Source organism: Misgurnus anguillicaudatus, chromosome 23 (genome assembly GCF_027580225.2).
Source record: "Misgurnus anguillicaudatus chromosome 23, ASM2758022v2, whole genome shotgun sequence".
NCBI lineage: Eukaryota > Metazoa > Chordata > Actinopteri > Cypriniformes > Cobitidae > Misgurnus > Misgurnus anguillicaudatus.
The window spans coordinates 25,675,707-25,693,166 of record NC_073359.2 but is presented as its reverse complement, the minus strand read 5'-3'; the positions used below and the strand labels follow the sequence as shown (position 1 = coordinate 25,693,166).

The 17,460-nt window shown below is 36.1% G+C and overlaps 1 protein-coding gene across 1 annotated transcript; it reads left to right on the top strand.

Annotated features, from left to right (window-relative positions):
• Positions 1–367: 367 nt before the first annotated feature.
• On the top strand, positions 368–17,286 carry atrip (ATR interacting protein). Its single transcript, XM_055216771.2, has 15 exons — positions 368–449; positions 545–616; positions 2,904–3,222; positions 3,371–3,450; positions 3,606–3,776; positions 3,861–3,976; positions 5,002–5,099; positions 5,197–5,280; positions 5,360–5,486; positions 11,444–12,115; positions 12,322–12,464; positions 13,326–13,417; positions 13,510–13,596; positions 15,152–15,410; positions 17,104–17,286. The coding sequence occupies exons 3-15, from the start codon at positions 2,919–2,921 to the stop codon at positions 17,175–17,177; spliced, it is 2,307 nt and encodes a 768-aa protein (XP_055072746.2). The 5' UTR covers positions 368–449; positions 545–616; positions 2,904–2,918; the 3' UTR covers positions 17,178–17,286.
• Positions 17,287–17,460: the final 174 nt, after the last annotated feature.

The following is a 17,460-nucleotide window of genomic DNA, read 5'->3' as shown; positions in this document are numbered from 1 at the left end:
ACTTTCTTATAGTGAATTGATAAACTGTAATATATATACTGTTATAATATACTTTAATATCTACAATGGTTAGGTTCAGAAACACCATAACATCTTTACATTTTAGTACGGTTTATTAAATACTAAAGTAGACGATAATGTTTTTCCTGAGTTTAAACACTCAAAACATTTCCAAACGTTTTTAAGCATCAAATCTTTTCAAATTATAACTTTATAATCGCCTTTTCGTGTCTTTTGTCTAATGAAAACGACAACAAACAATTCATAACGCGTTTTAGTATTACATTTCACTCACAGGTTTTCCGTAGTACGTGCGCTAGCCGTTAGACCAATCAGATTGCAGAGAACATCCCAAAGCTGCTTTTTATCCAATCAGGTGAGACCATTCTACCGGCGCTTCCGTTGGCCGCATGTTCCTCCCTCTATTCAATGTGAATGAGAGTTCAGAAGTATTTAAAGTCTATTTATTGTTGTTTTTGTCATTTATGTGTATGTTTATGAATACAAATAGTGAGTTATTAAGTATATCTAGCATGTTTTGTAGAAGAACTCGATGCTTTATCAGACACTAGCCGGTTAAAGCTGGAGCTCAGGGTGGACAGTGAATCAGCAGCAGGTAATTTTTAACGTAATTTTGTGACACTGTTAAACTTGTGTAAGTAAGTCAGCTGTTATTTATTATATTTAACTGGTTAATAGTGACTGCTGTCTTATTTTATGAGATACTTTGTAACTGCATATATAATATTAGCTAGTCCTTTGCAGCTTACTAGTTTATATGCATTGCAAAAGTATCACAACCTCTGAAGTCATAACTGTAATGTTTCTGGATTAGTGTACTTTAATATTTACTATAGTAAACTGCAGTTAAAGTGCAAAAATACTATAGTGTTTTTTGACCTTACCATAGTAAATATTAAAAGTTTTTTTTACAGTTTATCAATTCAATATAGTTAATGATACATAATACTATATTATTCATTAACATACTGTGGTAAATACTACAATGTACTACAGTATACTACAATTTACTGCAGTAAATATTAAAGTATACTACAGTTTATCAATTCACTATAGGAAATGCTACAGAATAATATAGTATACATGTAAACAGTGTAGTAAATACTACACTAACTTACATAGTGTGGTAAATAATACTATAGTACACTTTTAACATAAAACAATTTACTACAGTTAATCTAGTTAATAGTACACAATAATATTAGTACACATTGGTACTGTAGTACACTTTAACATATTGTAGTAAATAATACACTCATCTACTATAGTTAATATTACATAGTACTATAGTATGCTTAACATGGTGTGGTAAATATATGCTAGAATATAATAAAATTTTCTACAGTTCATAGTACAGAATACTATAGTACACTTTAACATAGTGTAGTAAATAAATACTACACTATAATACAGTTTACTACAGTAAATAGTAATGTATGCTACAGTATTTACCACAGTTGTTTATTTACTATACTTAATAGTACATAATACTATAGTATACATTAACAAAAGTATACTACAGTTTTACTATAGTACATAGGTTCACATGATGCGCAAAACACATATTTTAACATGACTAGCCACACACATAACGTGTTAAATACATGTTATGACGAACTTTGCATCATGCTCCTTCGAAAAAGAAGTCACCGCCACTGGTAAAGGGTAGTGATAGACCGATATATCGGCCGGCCGATATTTGCGAGTTTTATGTGTATCGGCATCGGCCGATACATGGCTGCCGTGTTTGCCGATTTTTCCGGCATAATTTACAGACAGAGTGCTGGAACCCGCAAGCGATTGCAGGTCATGTGACTAAAAACAACCAACCTTTTCACGACAACATTGAAAGATCGGCTTAACAGCTGATCATAGCTGAACAAAGTGGGTTTTTTTTTCATCTCTATGGGGCGGTTTCCTGGACAGGGATTAGACTAGTTCTAGACTACAATAAATGTAAGAACTGTGCAAACTAATAACATCTCTTTTTAACAACATGCCATTTTTTACATAATTTTTATGATGTAAATTGAGTGAGCAAAACCAGTATCGGCTCCAAATATCGGCTCAAGAAAATCGGCAGCCTGTATCGGTCATCGGCTAAGGCTGATGAAACAAAAATCGGTATCGGTATCGGCATCGGCACTGAAAAATCCATATCGGTCGATCCCTAGTAAAGAGTACTATAGTACACGTTAAAGGCGGGGTGCACGATTTTCGAGAAACGCTTTGGAAAACGAAGTTTGGCCGAGTACCAAAACACACTTGTAACCAATCAGCAGTAAGGTGCGTGTCTACTAATTAACATCGTTGCCTGGGTTACATATTTGTGGGGTGGTCTGTCAAAACAAGGTCCAGATTCTATTGGGGTAGGGGCATGATTTAAAATGTCACATTGGCATTCAGATGTTGTGCACCCTGCCTTTAACATCCTGTAGTAAAAATTACAATATACTACAATGTACTAAAGGTAATGTACAGTTCATAGTACAGAATATTAAAGTACACTTTTACATAGTGTAGTAAATACTACACTACACTAAAGTTTACCACAGTAAATATTAACGTATGCTACAGTATTTATTTACTACAGTTTATTATTCACTATACAGTATATTACAATTTACTACACTTAATATATGAACATATGCTAGATTATTTACCAAGGTTTATTATCCACTATAGTTAATACTGCAGAATACTAAAGTATACATTAACAAAGTGCAGCAATTTCTATAATGTACTATAGTATTTTTTCAAATTTATAACTTTCTGAATGAAACAAATGGATTTACTGTAAATGCAGTAGGCCTCATTCATACATTACATTGTTCATCTTTGCGTTCCTGACCATCATGCCATTTCTGCATTCATTTTTCCAGAAGCTCCTCATTGACATGGAGTGTCCACCAAGCAAGAGGCTGAAAGGCCATCAGATGTCAGCTGGAGCTGATCCGTTTGACGATGACATCGATTTCACCCAGGACGACCTGGCCCAGATCGACATCATAGCGTCTCAGGCCGTCACGGGTGAGGGTCAGAACAGCGGGTCCAAGAGGACGTACGGTTCTGTTTTTCCATGTCCTGATGATCAGAGCAAAGCTCCCGCGAGATCCGGCCGGAAAACGTTTGCGCTTGGAGACGCCTGCAGTAGTAGCGCGTTTGACAGAAGGACAGAACCTCAGAGGAACGATGCGATTGGTTAGTATATGAACGCAACATTTAAAAGTAAATTGTGCTATTTTTGTGTTCATGTAGCTCAATTTGTAAATTATTGGGTGGGTTTGTTTCCCACTGAACACACATATAGATGATTTTGTTTGTGTGCTTTATTTCATGTATTACACAGGTGATGGGCATACCAGTAAAGGTGGAGAAGATCTGCATCTTAAGCAGTTAGAGGACCAGCATGCAGAGCTGAAAAGAAAAGTTTGTAAAATTTTGTAACTTTTGTAAAATTGTATTAAATTTTGTTTCCATAAATGCTCCTTAAATGGAAAGAAAGCGTTATGCGTAGTGCATCAAACTTTTGAGTTTAATTAAAAAGCATAAAATACAAAATTGTGATTTAACTTCACCCTCAGCTAAAGGAGGTCGAGGAAGAGATCCTGATGAAGAACGGTGAGATCCGGGTCTTACGGGACTCTCTGAGACTGGCCAATCAGGAGAAAGAACAGCAGAGACAAGCGCAGGTGGCCGTGGAGAAAGAGAGAGCTCAGGCTCAGAGCGAGCGAGAGAGAGAGCTGAACAGGAAGGCACGTAACATCAACGTCATGTGTTTGAGCCAATGAGACGCATCGTCCAGCTGTCTCTAATGTACGACATCTGATTTATCACAGGTCCAGTCGCTGCAGTCAGAGTTGCACTTTAAAGAAGCCGAAATGAACGAAATGAGAGGGAAACTTCAGAGCGGCGAGCGCGGAGTAAAGCTGCCCGGCACACCGGCTCGAAATACGTAATGGCTTTCTGCTTGTCCTTCTATAGGGGTGATTCTCACGAAACCATTGAAACACCACGGCACTAATGATTTTAGCTTTAAAATGTGTAATATAGTAACATTAAAAAGCATCAGAATTAACACAATACTGTGTTCTACCTTGCACAATGTGTGATTTCAACATAAGAATTTATAATTGTAAATTTTATCTCATTTTCTGATGAAATTCTCATTACCGCAATGTGTTTGAACATGCGTTATGTTGTAATTTACTCAAATTAACACAAAAATATTAAGAATAAAAAAAAATGGATGTGTTGCTAGACTACTTTAGATGACAGAAAAAATATTTACGGAATTTTCATGTATAATAATAATGAAGAAAAATTAGGAAAATGATGTGTCCATGCCTGATGTTCTCATCCTCCGCAACACTTTTTGAGAACAGTTTAAGCACACATACAGAATTTTAATAAAGTTTTATTTTGAGTGACCAAGCACATGGACCAGTTACTTCAAGATGGCTACCAGGTAAGATCATTTTTTTACAGTTAATTTAAAATATTGTCTTGTCAGAATGCTTACACGACATTTTGATTATCATTACCGCAACATATGCTTATTAAATGTTAATTTAATTAATAGAAGCATAATACTTTGATTTTAAATGCATGTGCAGAATCTCCAAATTATGTTCTTTCAGGTTTGTCAAGTCATTTTGAAAATATGTCAGTGTTGATGTTTTCTGACTGTTGCGGTAATGAGATTTTTTAGGACTAATTTTTAAAATTATGTTACAAAAAGTGTTAAATGATAAGTAAAAGTTTTTTAAATTAATGTTCCCATTTACTCCAGACTTTGTTTTTTAATGTCTGGTGGGAAAAAAAGTAAATTTAAGCAATTTTTACATTTTCATGCTTGACATTTTTAAATCCAAGTTTTCGTGAGAATCACCCATAGACACACCAATACAAAAGTTTGACGTCAAAAATGTGCATATTGCACCTTTAAGATATCTCTTTATTTATTTGTTGTTAACGCAGTGTCCAATCTCCCGCTGGGCGAGCATTTATGACCAAAGAAACTTTCTCAGCCGGCCTCGCCAAGAAAACATCTCCTATCAAAGGCCATTTATCAGAGGGTATGGATTTTTTTTATATATATATATAAATCACATCACATGGCTTCGCTTTTGAAGTATGTTCACAGACTCTCGACTTTCAATATCACATTTTCAGGTGCGAAACTAGCGCAGTCCAAAACCTCCTTTGCAGAGGAACCACATTCAGACCAAACCATCATCTCTGATGTCCACCAAGAAGGTGAGTGCTGGTACAACATCTTGCCTTTAATGTCAGTCTTGAAGCTTGTTGTGTAATGTTGTGTGTTGTTTTACTGTAGGATGCGTGCTGCTGAAACTACTGCTACAGCAACAGTTAGATCCGAGCACTTTGAGTCTCTGTCACCTGTTGTCCGTCAGTCCAGATGCTCTTCCAAACGTCCTATCACAGCACGGCTACGTCAGCCCGTAAGTATAGGCCACACCCACTTGTATAATGTGTGTAGAAGCATTTTTAAAAGTCTTCCCCTTTTGTAAACATTGGGTTGCTTAGAATTGTTTGCGCTTATGAAACGCTTTGAAAAATCATCATCAATCATGCAACATTAAAGGGATATGTTGACTTTCCATTGCAGCATTGGTATTTTCCAATGGAGAGTTTCTTATGTCAACATAGTGAATGTTTATCCGGTGTTCGTTTTTTTAAAGAATTTTCAGGGAAAACAATGATGAAACAATGTCACAAACGTAGCTTCACCACGTTCCGGTAGTGACAATTTTATATACTTTGGTACCTAGCTCAAAGACGCTAATCTGCACATTGCTAGCTAACATAGTTCTGAACAGTTGTACTTACATGAAAACTAACATTTTATGAAATGACACCAAAAAAGTTAAAAAAAGGTGTTTGATAGTGAAATTTATTAAAATTACACATAATTTTTCATATTTTTAACACATTTACTTTAAAATGGTGGGACCTACTATATCTACTGTATTTAAAAAATATATTTTAAATATATTTAAAAATATAAAAAATTGGCCAAATACAAAAATTTATTTTTCACCAATATATTTTTTTTGTACATTTTGAAATATATTTTAAAGCATTTATCTTCACATCGCATTGAAAGAAAAACTCTGTATGTTACAAACCTGTACATTTAACAGCTTTAATTTTTTAAACTGCAAAAATGCACTTATAAATTTATGTATTTATACATACTTACACATTTTAAACAAACTTTTATATTTTGGCCAGGAAAATATATATATTTTGCCATGTGGGTTGCAAAATTCAACATAGTGAATGTTTATCCGGTGTTCGTTTTTACAAAAGAATTATCAGCAAAAACAAAAATGAAACAATGTCACAACCGTCGCAAAACTGACTGTTACAGTAGTGACAATTTTGGATACTTTGGTACCTAGCTCGAAGGCGTCAAAATAGGTCTGTTGTACTCACATGAAAACTTTTTTTCAAATGACGACAAAAAAGTTTGATTAATTGCAGAAAAAAGGTGTTTGACAGTGACGTTTATTAAAATTACACATAGATTTTCATAATTTTAAAACACATTTACTTCAAAATGGTGGCACCTACTATATCTACTCTATTTAAAATACCAAAAAAAAAACATTTTTTAAATATATTTAAAAATTATAAAAAAAATTGGCCAAAAAATATATGTGCTGAAATATATTTTTACAAAAATGTATTTTTCATCATTTTTGTACATTTTGAAATATATTTTAAAGCATTTATCTTCACATTGCATTGTAAGAAAAACTGTAAATATAACAGGTTTGATTTTTTTTAACTGCAAAAATGTACTTATAATTTTATATATTTATTATACTTATACATTTTTAAAAAAATTATATTTTGGCCAGGAAAATATATATTTTTTGCCGTTGTAAAATTTAGAAATGTATTTGTTGGCCCGGAAAAACATTTTGAAATAAATGTTAATATATGAAGGTTAATATATTTTTAAATTCATAATATATTTAATTAAGCTTTACTTTATATTTAGCATATATTTAAAAAAGAAAATTGGCCAGAGAAGTGTATTTTTTGGCCGTATGGTCATCTAGAACAGTGGTTCTCAAACTGGGGTCCGGGGCCCCCAGGGGGGCCACGAGATGGGGCCAGGGGGGCCCCAGTTTTATGACATTTTGTCAAATACATTAATTTGTCATAAATTATGTGTAATTAAACCAAAAAAATAAGCCTACTAACCCAGTGGTTCCCAAACTTTTTCAGCGTGCGGCCCCCCTTGTGTACAGTGCATTTTTTCGTGGGCCCCCGAAAGAAAATTAATGACAAAAACAGTTTTAAAATGTAATATCTTAATTAAACAAAACATATAAAATTATACCTAGTAGTGCTATTGGTTAGTTGGCTTATTATTTTTTTTAGGTTTAATTACACAGAATTCATGATAAATTAATGTATTTTATAAAATGTCATAAAACTGGGGCCCCCCTGGCACCATCTCGCGGCCCCCAGTTTAAAAACCACTGTACTAACCAACAACACTACTTACTTTAATGAAACAAAACGTATTAAATTATACAGTTACATTTTAGAACTTGTTTTTGTCATAAATTTTCTTTGGGGGGCCGCGAAGGAATGCACCGTACACAAGGGGGGGCGCACGCTGAAAAAGTTTGAGAACCACTGATCTAGAATGAGAAAGGGACATATATCTTGATCAAAAATGTAGGGGTGTTCTTAAAATCAATGGATTAAAACATACGCTGTTTCGGTGAAGTTTTATGATTAAATTACAACATATTCTAAAAAAAGATCCATCAAAATATTTCAAAAATGGATGCTGACATCTTACACCGATGACATCATTTGGAGCCAGCGTCTGTACAGTAGTGATCATGAGGTGAAGCTGCCGTATAAAGACTTAATCACAAACACACAAATCATGTGGTCACACATCTTTTAAATAGCATCTAATAACCAACTTAGGCCAAACTTATTAGAAAAACACAACAATGGGGTTTGACCAATGCTGCAGCCAGCCACCAGGGGGCAATCAAACTGTTTTGGCTTCACTTTCAGGACGTTTGTGACTGGCAAAGAAAGAAAATTTGTGACTTTATAAATCTAAAAGATATTTTTAAAGACAACAATGGAATAAAATGGGAGATGGTGTTTGGGACAGAATAAATGATCATGTTTAGATATAAGGTTAATGATATTTTACATAATATTGTGGGTTTTAACAGATAAAAAAGGATATTAGTAAATAGCAAAATCTGAATACTTAATTCTTGAATACTTAAATGTGATTTTTCGTTGTGTGACACTTTCAGGTTGTGTGTGGCTCTCCTGATTTACAAAGAGAATATAAAATAAATTTTTAAAACTAAAAAAAACAATTTTTACCTTTTAAAAGTCTAAAAGATATTTTTGAAGACAACAATAGACTAAATGCACAAAATATTTCAATATCATTTAAAAGTTGACATTAAGAGAGATAGGGTTCAGGACAGCCACCACCCAATTGAAGTACCCAATAAATGATAACGTTTATATATTTATAAGGTTACGGATATTTTACATAATTGTGTGGGGGTCTTAAGAGTAGGATCTTCAGTATTCAGATATATTTAAATGCTTTTTAAATGTGATTTTTGGTTGTGGGACACTTTTCAGGATTTACAAAGAAAATATAAAAAAAACAAAAAAAAAATACTATTTTTAATATATAATATAATATTCAATATAATTCTCAAAAGTTGACATTTGGGGAGATGGGGTTCAGGACAGCCACATCCCAATTGAAAATACCCAAAAAATGATAATGTTTATATATGTGTAAGGTTACTGATAATTGACATATTATTGTGGGTTTCAACAGATAAAAAGGGATCTTAGTAAATATTAAAATCTGAATACTTAAATGCTTTTTAAATGTGATTTTTGGTTGTGGGACACTTTTCAGGATGTATGTGACTCTTCTGATTTACAAAGAAAATATAAAATACAATTTTTAAACTCAGAAAAAACTATTTTTTACCTTTTAAAAATCTAAAATATATTTTTAAAGACAACAATGGAATAAAATGCAAAAAAATTCAAAAGTTGACATTTAGGGAGATGGTGTTCGGGACAGCCACATCCAAATTGAAAGTACTCAATAAATGCACATTTTATATATAAGGTTACAGATTTTTTGTTTTACATAATATTGTGGGTTTCAACAGATAAAAAAAGGATCTTAGTAAATATTCAAGATTTGATTACTTAAATGTTTTTAAATGTGATTTTTTTGTTGTTGTGGGACAGCAGTTTGCACCATTTCTGTAGAATGGCCCATACAGGAATTTAAAATATATATATATATATATATAAAATAAAATTATATATAATTATATAATATAAAATATATATATATTATATTTATTTTATATATACATACAGTGGGGCAAAAAAGTATTTAGTCAACCACCAATTGTGCAAGTTCTCCCACTTAAAAAGATGAGAGGGGCCTGTAATTTTCATCATAGGTACACTTCAACTATGAGAGACAAAATGAGGAAAAAAATCCAGAGAATCACATTGTCTGGTTTTTTGGGAATTTATTTGCGGTTTATGGTGGAAAATAAGTATTTGGTCAATAACAAAAAAGCAAGATTTCTTTCTCTCACAGACCTGTAACTTCTTCTTTAAGAGGATCCTCTGTCCTCCACTTGTTACCTGTATTAATGGCACCTGTTTGAACTTGTTAGCAGTATAAAAGACACCTGTCCACAACCTAAAACAGTCAGAATGCAAACTCAACTATGGCCAAGACCAAAGAGCTGTCAAAGGACACCAGAAACAAAATTGTAGACCTGCACCAGGCTGGGAAGACTGAATCTGCAATAGGTAAGCAGCTTGGTGTGAAGAAATCAACTGTGAGAGCAATTATTAGAAAATGAAAGACATACAAGAACACTGATAATGTCCCTCGATCTGGGGCTCCACGCAAGATCTCATCCCGTAGGGTAAAAATTATCACCAGAATGGTGAGCAAAAATCCCAGAACCACATGGGGGAACCTAGTGAATGACCTGCAGAGAGCTGGGACCAAAGTAACAAAGGCTACCATCAGTAACACACTATGCAGCCAGGGACTCAATTCCTGCAGTGCCAGATGTGTCCACCTGCTTAAGCCAGTACATGTTCGGACCCGTCTGAAGTTTGCTAGAGAGCATTTGGATGATCCAGAAGAAGAGTGGGAGAATGTCATATGGTCAGATGAAACCAAAACATAACTTTTAGGTAGAAACTCAACTTCTAGTGTTAGGAGGAGAAAGATGCTGAGTAGCATCCAAAGAACTCCATACCTACTGTGAAGCATGGGGATGGAAACATCATGCTTTGGGTCTGTTTTTCTGCAAAGGGACCAGGACAACTGATCCGAGTTAAGGAAAGAATGAATGGGGCCATGTATCGTGAGATTTTGACTCAAAACCTCCTTTAGTCAGCAAGGGCATTGAAGATGAAACGTGGCTGGATCTTTCAGTATGGCAGTGATCCCAAACATACCGCCCGGGCAAAGAAGGAGTGGTTTCGTAAGAATAATTTCAAGGTCCTGGAGTGGCCTAGCCAGTCTCCAGATCTCAACCCCATAGAAAATCTTTGGAGGGAGTTGAAAATCTGAGTTGCCCAGCGACAGCCCTAAAACATCACTGCTCTAGAGGAGATCTGCATGGAGGAATGGGCCAAACTACCAGCAACAATATGTAAAAACCTTGTGGAGACTTACAGAAAACGTTTGATCTCTGTCATTGCCAACAAAGGGTATATAACAAAGTATTGACATAAACTTTTGTTATTGACCAAATACTTATTTTTCACCATAATTTACAAATAAATTCCTAAAAAATCAGACAATGCGATTCTCTGGATTTTTTTTCTCATTTTGTCTCTCATAGTTGACGTGTACCTTTGACAAAAATTACAGGCCTCTCTCATCTTTTTAAGTGTGAGAACTTGAACAATTGGTAGCTGACTAAATACTTTTTTGCCCCACTGTATATACATATATACATAAGTATATATATATATATATATATAATTTTTTTTAAAACATCACAATTTTAATACAATAAAAGCACTCTTCAAAATCATTAAAATTACTATATACGTTACATATTTTTTTGCTCAGCTCTAAAATATTTCACTGGCTACAAATTTCCCTTTTTGAGTAAAATCATTTTATCGTAATCTTTTTTTTACTCTAAATGTTTGTAGAAATAACAAACAAGTGGAAAATAAATGCTTAGATGCTACAGAAATTCAAACCTGATTAAGTTTTCTTAACATTTTTAAATAACTATTGACTGTTTTTGCATCTCAATCAGTCAAATATTCTCATTATTAATTTCTTACACAATGATTTCTTTCCTCTCTCCAGTGGATCACTGGCAACCTCCAGCTCATCCTCTGCAGATCTCCATCGGCCACAATCCCGATTCCACCAGCTGCAGAGTCTCGCCATGTCCGGTCTGACCGCACTAGCCACCCATCGCCCCATGAACACCCAACGCAACGGCTGCAGCGATGGCGCTCTCCATCTCGCCCTCCGAACCTGTCCCCCCGCCGTCCACTTCCTCCCCCTTCTCACCTTTCACATCTCCACATACTGTCAGACGCTGGAGTCCGTGGAGAGCTCGGGAAAGGCTTCTCTCCACGGCAGCTCCCTGTCGGGTTCCTCAGACTCCAGTTTGACCTCAAGCCTCGAGGAATCTCTCAGCGGACAGGAAGACCTCGCCCTGGCGGCCATGAAAGCCCTGTATCATGTAGTTTCCTACAGCTGCGAGGCTTTGGAGACGGTGTTGTGCCACCAGGATGCAGAGACTCCGGAGCGGATCGATGTTGATCGGCCTCAGTGTTCAAAAAGCCTCCTCAGTACCTCTGAACATCTAAACGGGGAGGTGCAGACTCAGATCCCTCTTCTCAAAAGACTTCTGCAGCTGGCAGATCCAGCGTTCATTACCGCTGCCGGGCAGAGGGAGGCGGTAATGAGCAGCAGTCTGAAAACATTGTGTGTGCTGGCCGAGAGAGCGCAGGAGAACCAGCTTCAAAGGTTTAGTATTTATGTCTCTTATACATGAAGAATAATGTACAGTTATTGTATAAAAGTATGAGACTATAGGACACAAGAGGTACTTCACAGAGCCTTTTAACAAAATTGAGTTAAAAATGTATTTAAATTTGTATATGGCAGAGGTATTTGTATTCACTAAACCAATACAAGTGATATGTAAGTTGTCTCTTGTTTCTTGAATGTAGACTAAAGGTTGTCCTGTCAAGTCAAGTGCTGCTTAAATGTCTAACTCCGGAGATGTCGCACAAAACGGTTCATTTATCTGTGAGAATCCTGTCGCTCATCATCTGCAACAACGAGATGGCCGTTCAACTCTGTGCACACGAATGTAAGCGTATTTTAAAGGGACATTCCACTTTTTTTTTTAAATATGCTCATTTTCAGCTCCCCTAGAGTTTGATTTTTACTGTTTTGGAATCCATTCAGCTAATCTCTGGGTCTGGCGTTAGCACTTTTAGCATAGCTTAGCATAATCCATTGAATCTGATTAGACCATTAGCATCACGCTAAAAAATAACCAAAGAGTTTGGATATTTTTCCTATTTAAAACTTGACTCTTATGTAGTTACATCGTTTACTAAGACCGACGGAAAATTCAAATATGTGATTTTCTATGCAGATATGGCTAGGAACTATACTCTCATTCTGGCGTAATAATCAAGGACTTTGCTGCCGTAACATGGCTGCAGGAGGCATAGTGATATTACGCAGCAGCCGAAAATAGTCCCCTTGGTTACTTTTAATGGCATAGGACTATTTTAATGGCAAGGCCATGTTGCATTAGCAAAGTCCTTGATTGTTGCGCCGGAGTGGGAGTGTAGTTCCTGGTCATGTCTGCCTAGAGAATCGCATCTTTGGATTTTCCGTCGGTCTTAGTACAATATGTATCTACAGAAGAGCCAAGTTTTAAATAGGAAAAATATCCAAACTCTTTAGTTATTTTTTAGCGTGATGCTAATGGTCTAATCAGATTCAATGGATTATGCTAAGCTATGCTAAAAGTGCTAGCACCAGACCAGGAGATCAGCGGAAAGGATTTTAAAACGGTAAAAATCAAATGTTTAACTCTAGGGGAGCTGGAAAATAGGCATATTTTCAAAAAGAAAAGTGGAGTGTGCCTTTGATGCTTACATACATGCATATTTTGCACATTTGTACATATTAAAAACAAAACTATATCTTCCCCAAGATCCATGTCCTCTTATCAGACTGTTCCAGTATGTCACCTCCAGACCTGATAAATCTACCTCGGAGGATGTGCGGAGTCATTTGGAGCTTGAGGTCAATATCCCATCCCATCATGTCATGACGTACGACCGACCAAAATGTTTAAATGGGGAAAACAATATCTGATCGTATTTCTCTGTCGACAGGTTATACGGTTAGTAACCAAACTGTTTACACAGAACACGGGGACGTGGGCCGCTTTCTGTCAGACATCTTGCCAGTGTATTCACGAGGTTTGTTGCCACAGTCGTGTCCCGAATGATTTGCTTTGCAAAAACTGGGCGAGGTCGCCACAGATGACACTGCATTAGTGGATGTTGTCATTGTTTGTTGAGGTCTATTCAGCTATTTTGTACAGGTGCTCTACTCCGGTTTCATCCCACAGGACAAAAACATGCAGGTTCGGTGAATTGATGCCCAATTCTGATTTGTTGCCTGTATCAGATTTTTACATCATATTTCAAAAGCGACTCGTATCCGATATCAGCATTTACACGAAACACTTGGCAAAACAATTCAAGGTAGACATACTGACGTGGAACAGATTAAAGGGACACTCCAATATTTTTGAAAATAGGCTCATTTTCCAGCTCTCCTAGCGTTGAACATTTGATGTTTACCATTTTGGAATCCAGTCCGCGGATCTCCGGGTCTGGCGCTGCCACGGTTGGTGTAGCTTGGCATGGTCCATTGAATCTGATTGGACCATTAGCATTGTGCCTAAAAGAGTTTGGATATTTTTTTTATTTGGAAACTTGACTCTTATGTAGTTACATCGTGCACTAAGACTGACATAAAATTAAAAGTTGTGATTTTCTAGGCAATATTGCTAGGAACTATATTCTCATTCTGGCGTAATAATCAAGTACTTTGCTGCCGTAACATGGCTGCAGGAAGCGCAATGATATTACGCAGCGCCTGAAAATAGTCCCCTTGGTTACTTTCAATAGCAGGGGGCTATTTTCGGGCACTGTGTAGTATTATTGCGCCTGCTGCAGCCATGGTAAAACACTTTGGTTATTTTTTAGCGTGATGCTAATGGTCTGATCAGATTCAGTGGATTTTGCTAAGCTATGCTAAAAGTAGTACCGCTAGACCCGGAGATCAGCTGAATGGATTACAGGTCAGTATAGATCAAATGTTTAACTCTAGGAGAACTCTCAAAAATCGTGTTGTGAGCATCTGCCAAATGCATAAATTTACATGAAAATTTCACGTCTTGTCGCATAATCTGTATCTCTTATGTGACACTGGATTGAAAGGTGTCAATTAAAAGGGGACATTTTACTTTTTTTAAGATGTAAAATAAATCTTTGTTGTCACCTGTGTGTGTATGTGAAGTTAGCTCAAAATATCATATAGATAATTTATTATAGCATGTTAAAATTTCCACTTTATAGGTGTGAGCAATAATGTGTCATTTTTGGGTGTGTCCTTTAAAATGCAAATGAGCTGATGAAATGCAAACACTGATCACCATAATGGTGGTTTGTTGAAATTGAAACTCAATTGTGCCGTTTAATTATTTTCTCTCTCTTTCTCTCTGCACTAAATGGCAGTGCCGTGGTTGGATAGTGCAAATTAAAAGGCAGTATTACTATTAATATAATAAAATACTCTTTCTACGTCACATAGGGAGCAAAATCTGAATTATCTATTAAAATTATCAAAATTAATTTACTGGGTTGATCTGGGGACCCAATTATAGCACTTAAACATGGAAAAAGATTTTCATGATATGTCCTCTTTAATTTTCATTTATCTAACATTTATCCCTGTAACTTTCAGCTGGTGCGGACAGTGGTCATGCTTTTACACCGACAGTGGTTGAGAACTAAAAGGAGAGAAGGTGAAGCGTCACGTAACCGGATCTGGGCGGGTTCGGGAGTTCAGGTGTTGCGGGAAGCTCTCGTCTTTCTTCACTGGCTGCTACTGAAAGATTCGTCGTTCTCCGAGCACTGCCTGGACGTACTGCACATGTACGATCAGGTCATTCCCGCCATCAGAGACACGTTTAGACTGATCCCAGATCTGTCAGAGAGCGAAGGTGGGCACTGCGATTTTTATCTGATTACAGTAACTATTTCCCCGCAAGCGTTTAAAAAAAAAAGTTGCCAGCCAGCACCATACATTTTTTTTTATGAATTTCACAAAAGTTTAATGCCTTTCAGATCCTCTGCTTTATAAAAAAAATAATAATCCTAACTTTACTTGTTCTCTTTTTATCACCTCTCAAATATGGGTAGGTTTCGATTTTTCGAAGTTTTGAGCAAAAAGCTGAGATAATTGCATTTTTGTGAAGGACTTTTGATAGATATCAGACTCCGAGTGATGATCAAAACATACACAGAGTTTGAACTGTTTGCCCTGAGGGAATACTTCCAGGTTTTATAAGTTGGGTAATATCTCCAGAACATGAATAATAGTGAAAATACGGATTGCCAAAATTCGACATTGGCAGGGAAGCGTTTTCTCTTAAAGGCAAGGTGCATGATTTCTAAAAATCACTTTGGAAAAGGGAGTCGACAGAGTACCAAAACACACTTGTAGCCAATCAACAGTAAGGGGCGTGTCTACTAACCAACATCATTGGCTGGGTTGTGTATGTGTGGGACGGTATATCAAAAAATGTCCAGATTCTATTAAGGTAGGGGCGTGTTTTTTTAGGTGATTTCAAATGTCAACATTGGCTTTCAGAGATCATGCACCCCGCCTTTAATTGACGAGTTAACTCGTCAATGGTGGGGAAAGAGGTGATGATGTTGTTGCATTGGATAACTGGCTTGTGATGCTGAATTTGTCGTTTGGATACAGAGTTTGTTATATTTGCAACATATTTTTAATGTAAGACATAATTGACGACAAATTGTTAAATTATTCTAAAATAATGCACACCCAAGGTGATAATGCGTCACGAAGCGGGCGTGCATTATTTTTAAATAATTAAATGGTTCAGAGTCAATTATTCAGCTTATAGCACGGTTACCACAGACATTGCTTTGGTGGTTATTTTAACAGGTTAGGTGTTTGTTTATCAAAAAATAATCAACACCCATTGAACATTTCTCAACCAATCAGAATAAAGCATTTAACAGCCCTGTGGTATAACAAATATAATAAAACGGCCCTTTCTGGTTCTTCATTCTGAGGTTGAAACGCGTTCTAAGCCGTGATAAAATACCCCGGTAACCCCACAGCCCGCATTACATAAATGTCACTGCGTCACTGTTGCTACGTACTGATTTATGAAAATAAACACCACACTCTTTGATCATATTTTCATTGTGTCTTTGTTGTGTCTGTGTTTTTTGGGAACTGCGCTCTGTTGTAGCCACACTTGAATCTGAGGAACTACTTTGTTTGGCGGAAGAGTAATATGTGTACTTATATAATTATAACTTATTTGTGTTTTATTTTATGAAATCCTGCTATGCATATGAAGTAACCGTTTTATAAAAGCAATAAGCCCCGCAAAGCAGTGGGGTTACAGTGCATTTTATAACAGCTAAGGGGGTTTTAAGGGGGGTTCAAAACGGTCTCATTACATTACACCAATTCACCGCGGTATGGTTATAATAATGATTGATAATTTGAGCTGTCAAATACAAGTTTACAGAAAATGTTAGTATAGGTAATACGTAAAGTAACCTGCAGATGGGAAAAGTTACAGATTGTGGCTTTTTTATGTTTTGGTGTCTTTAAAATGCAATAACCCGTATTGTACTGTTGTTTGTCCGCAGAATTGGCTCTCGAAGAGATCTGCCGCTCCGAGACCGAGTATGTCGAAGATATGGACACCGAAACAGGACCGTAATGCAAAGTGAACTCTGAGGTTTTGTCATGAACATCTGGGGTGATCTGATAAAACACTGATTATCGTGTCCTAAGTAATTAAGTCAATAAATTCTATAGAAGTTCTTGGATTTCATGTCATCTCAATCTGGATTGTGAAAGTGTGGACACATAAGTATGCAATGTTAGTACGTTTCCCACCACAAAACAACACATAAAAGATACCAGCACATTATTTCCAGTGAGGCTTCAAAGTTTGCATTCTAAGTGCAATGGATTGTGGTCAATATTTGGAATTGAATATG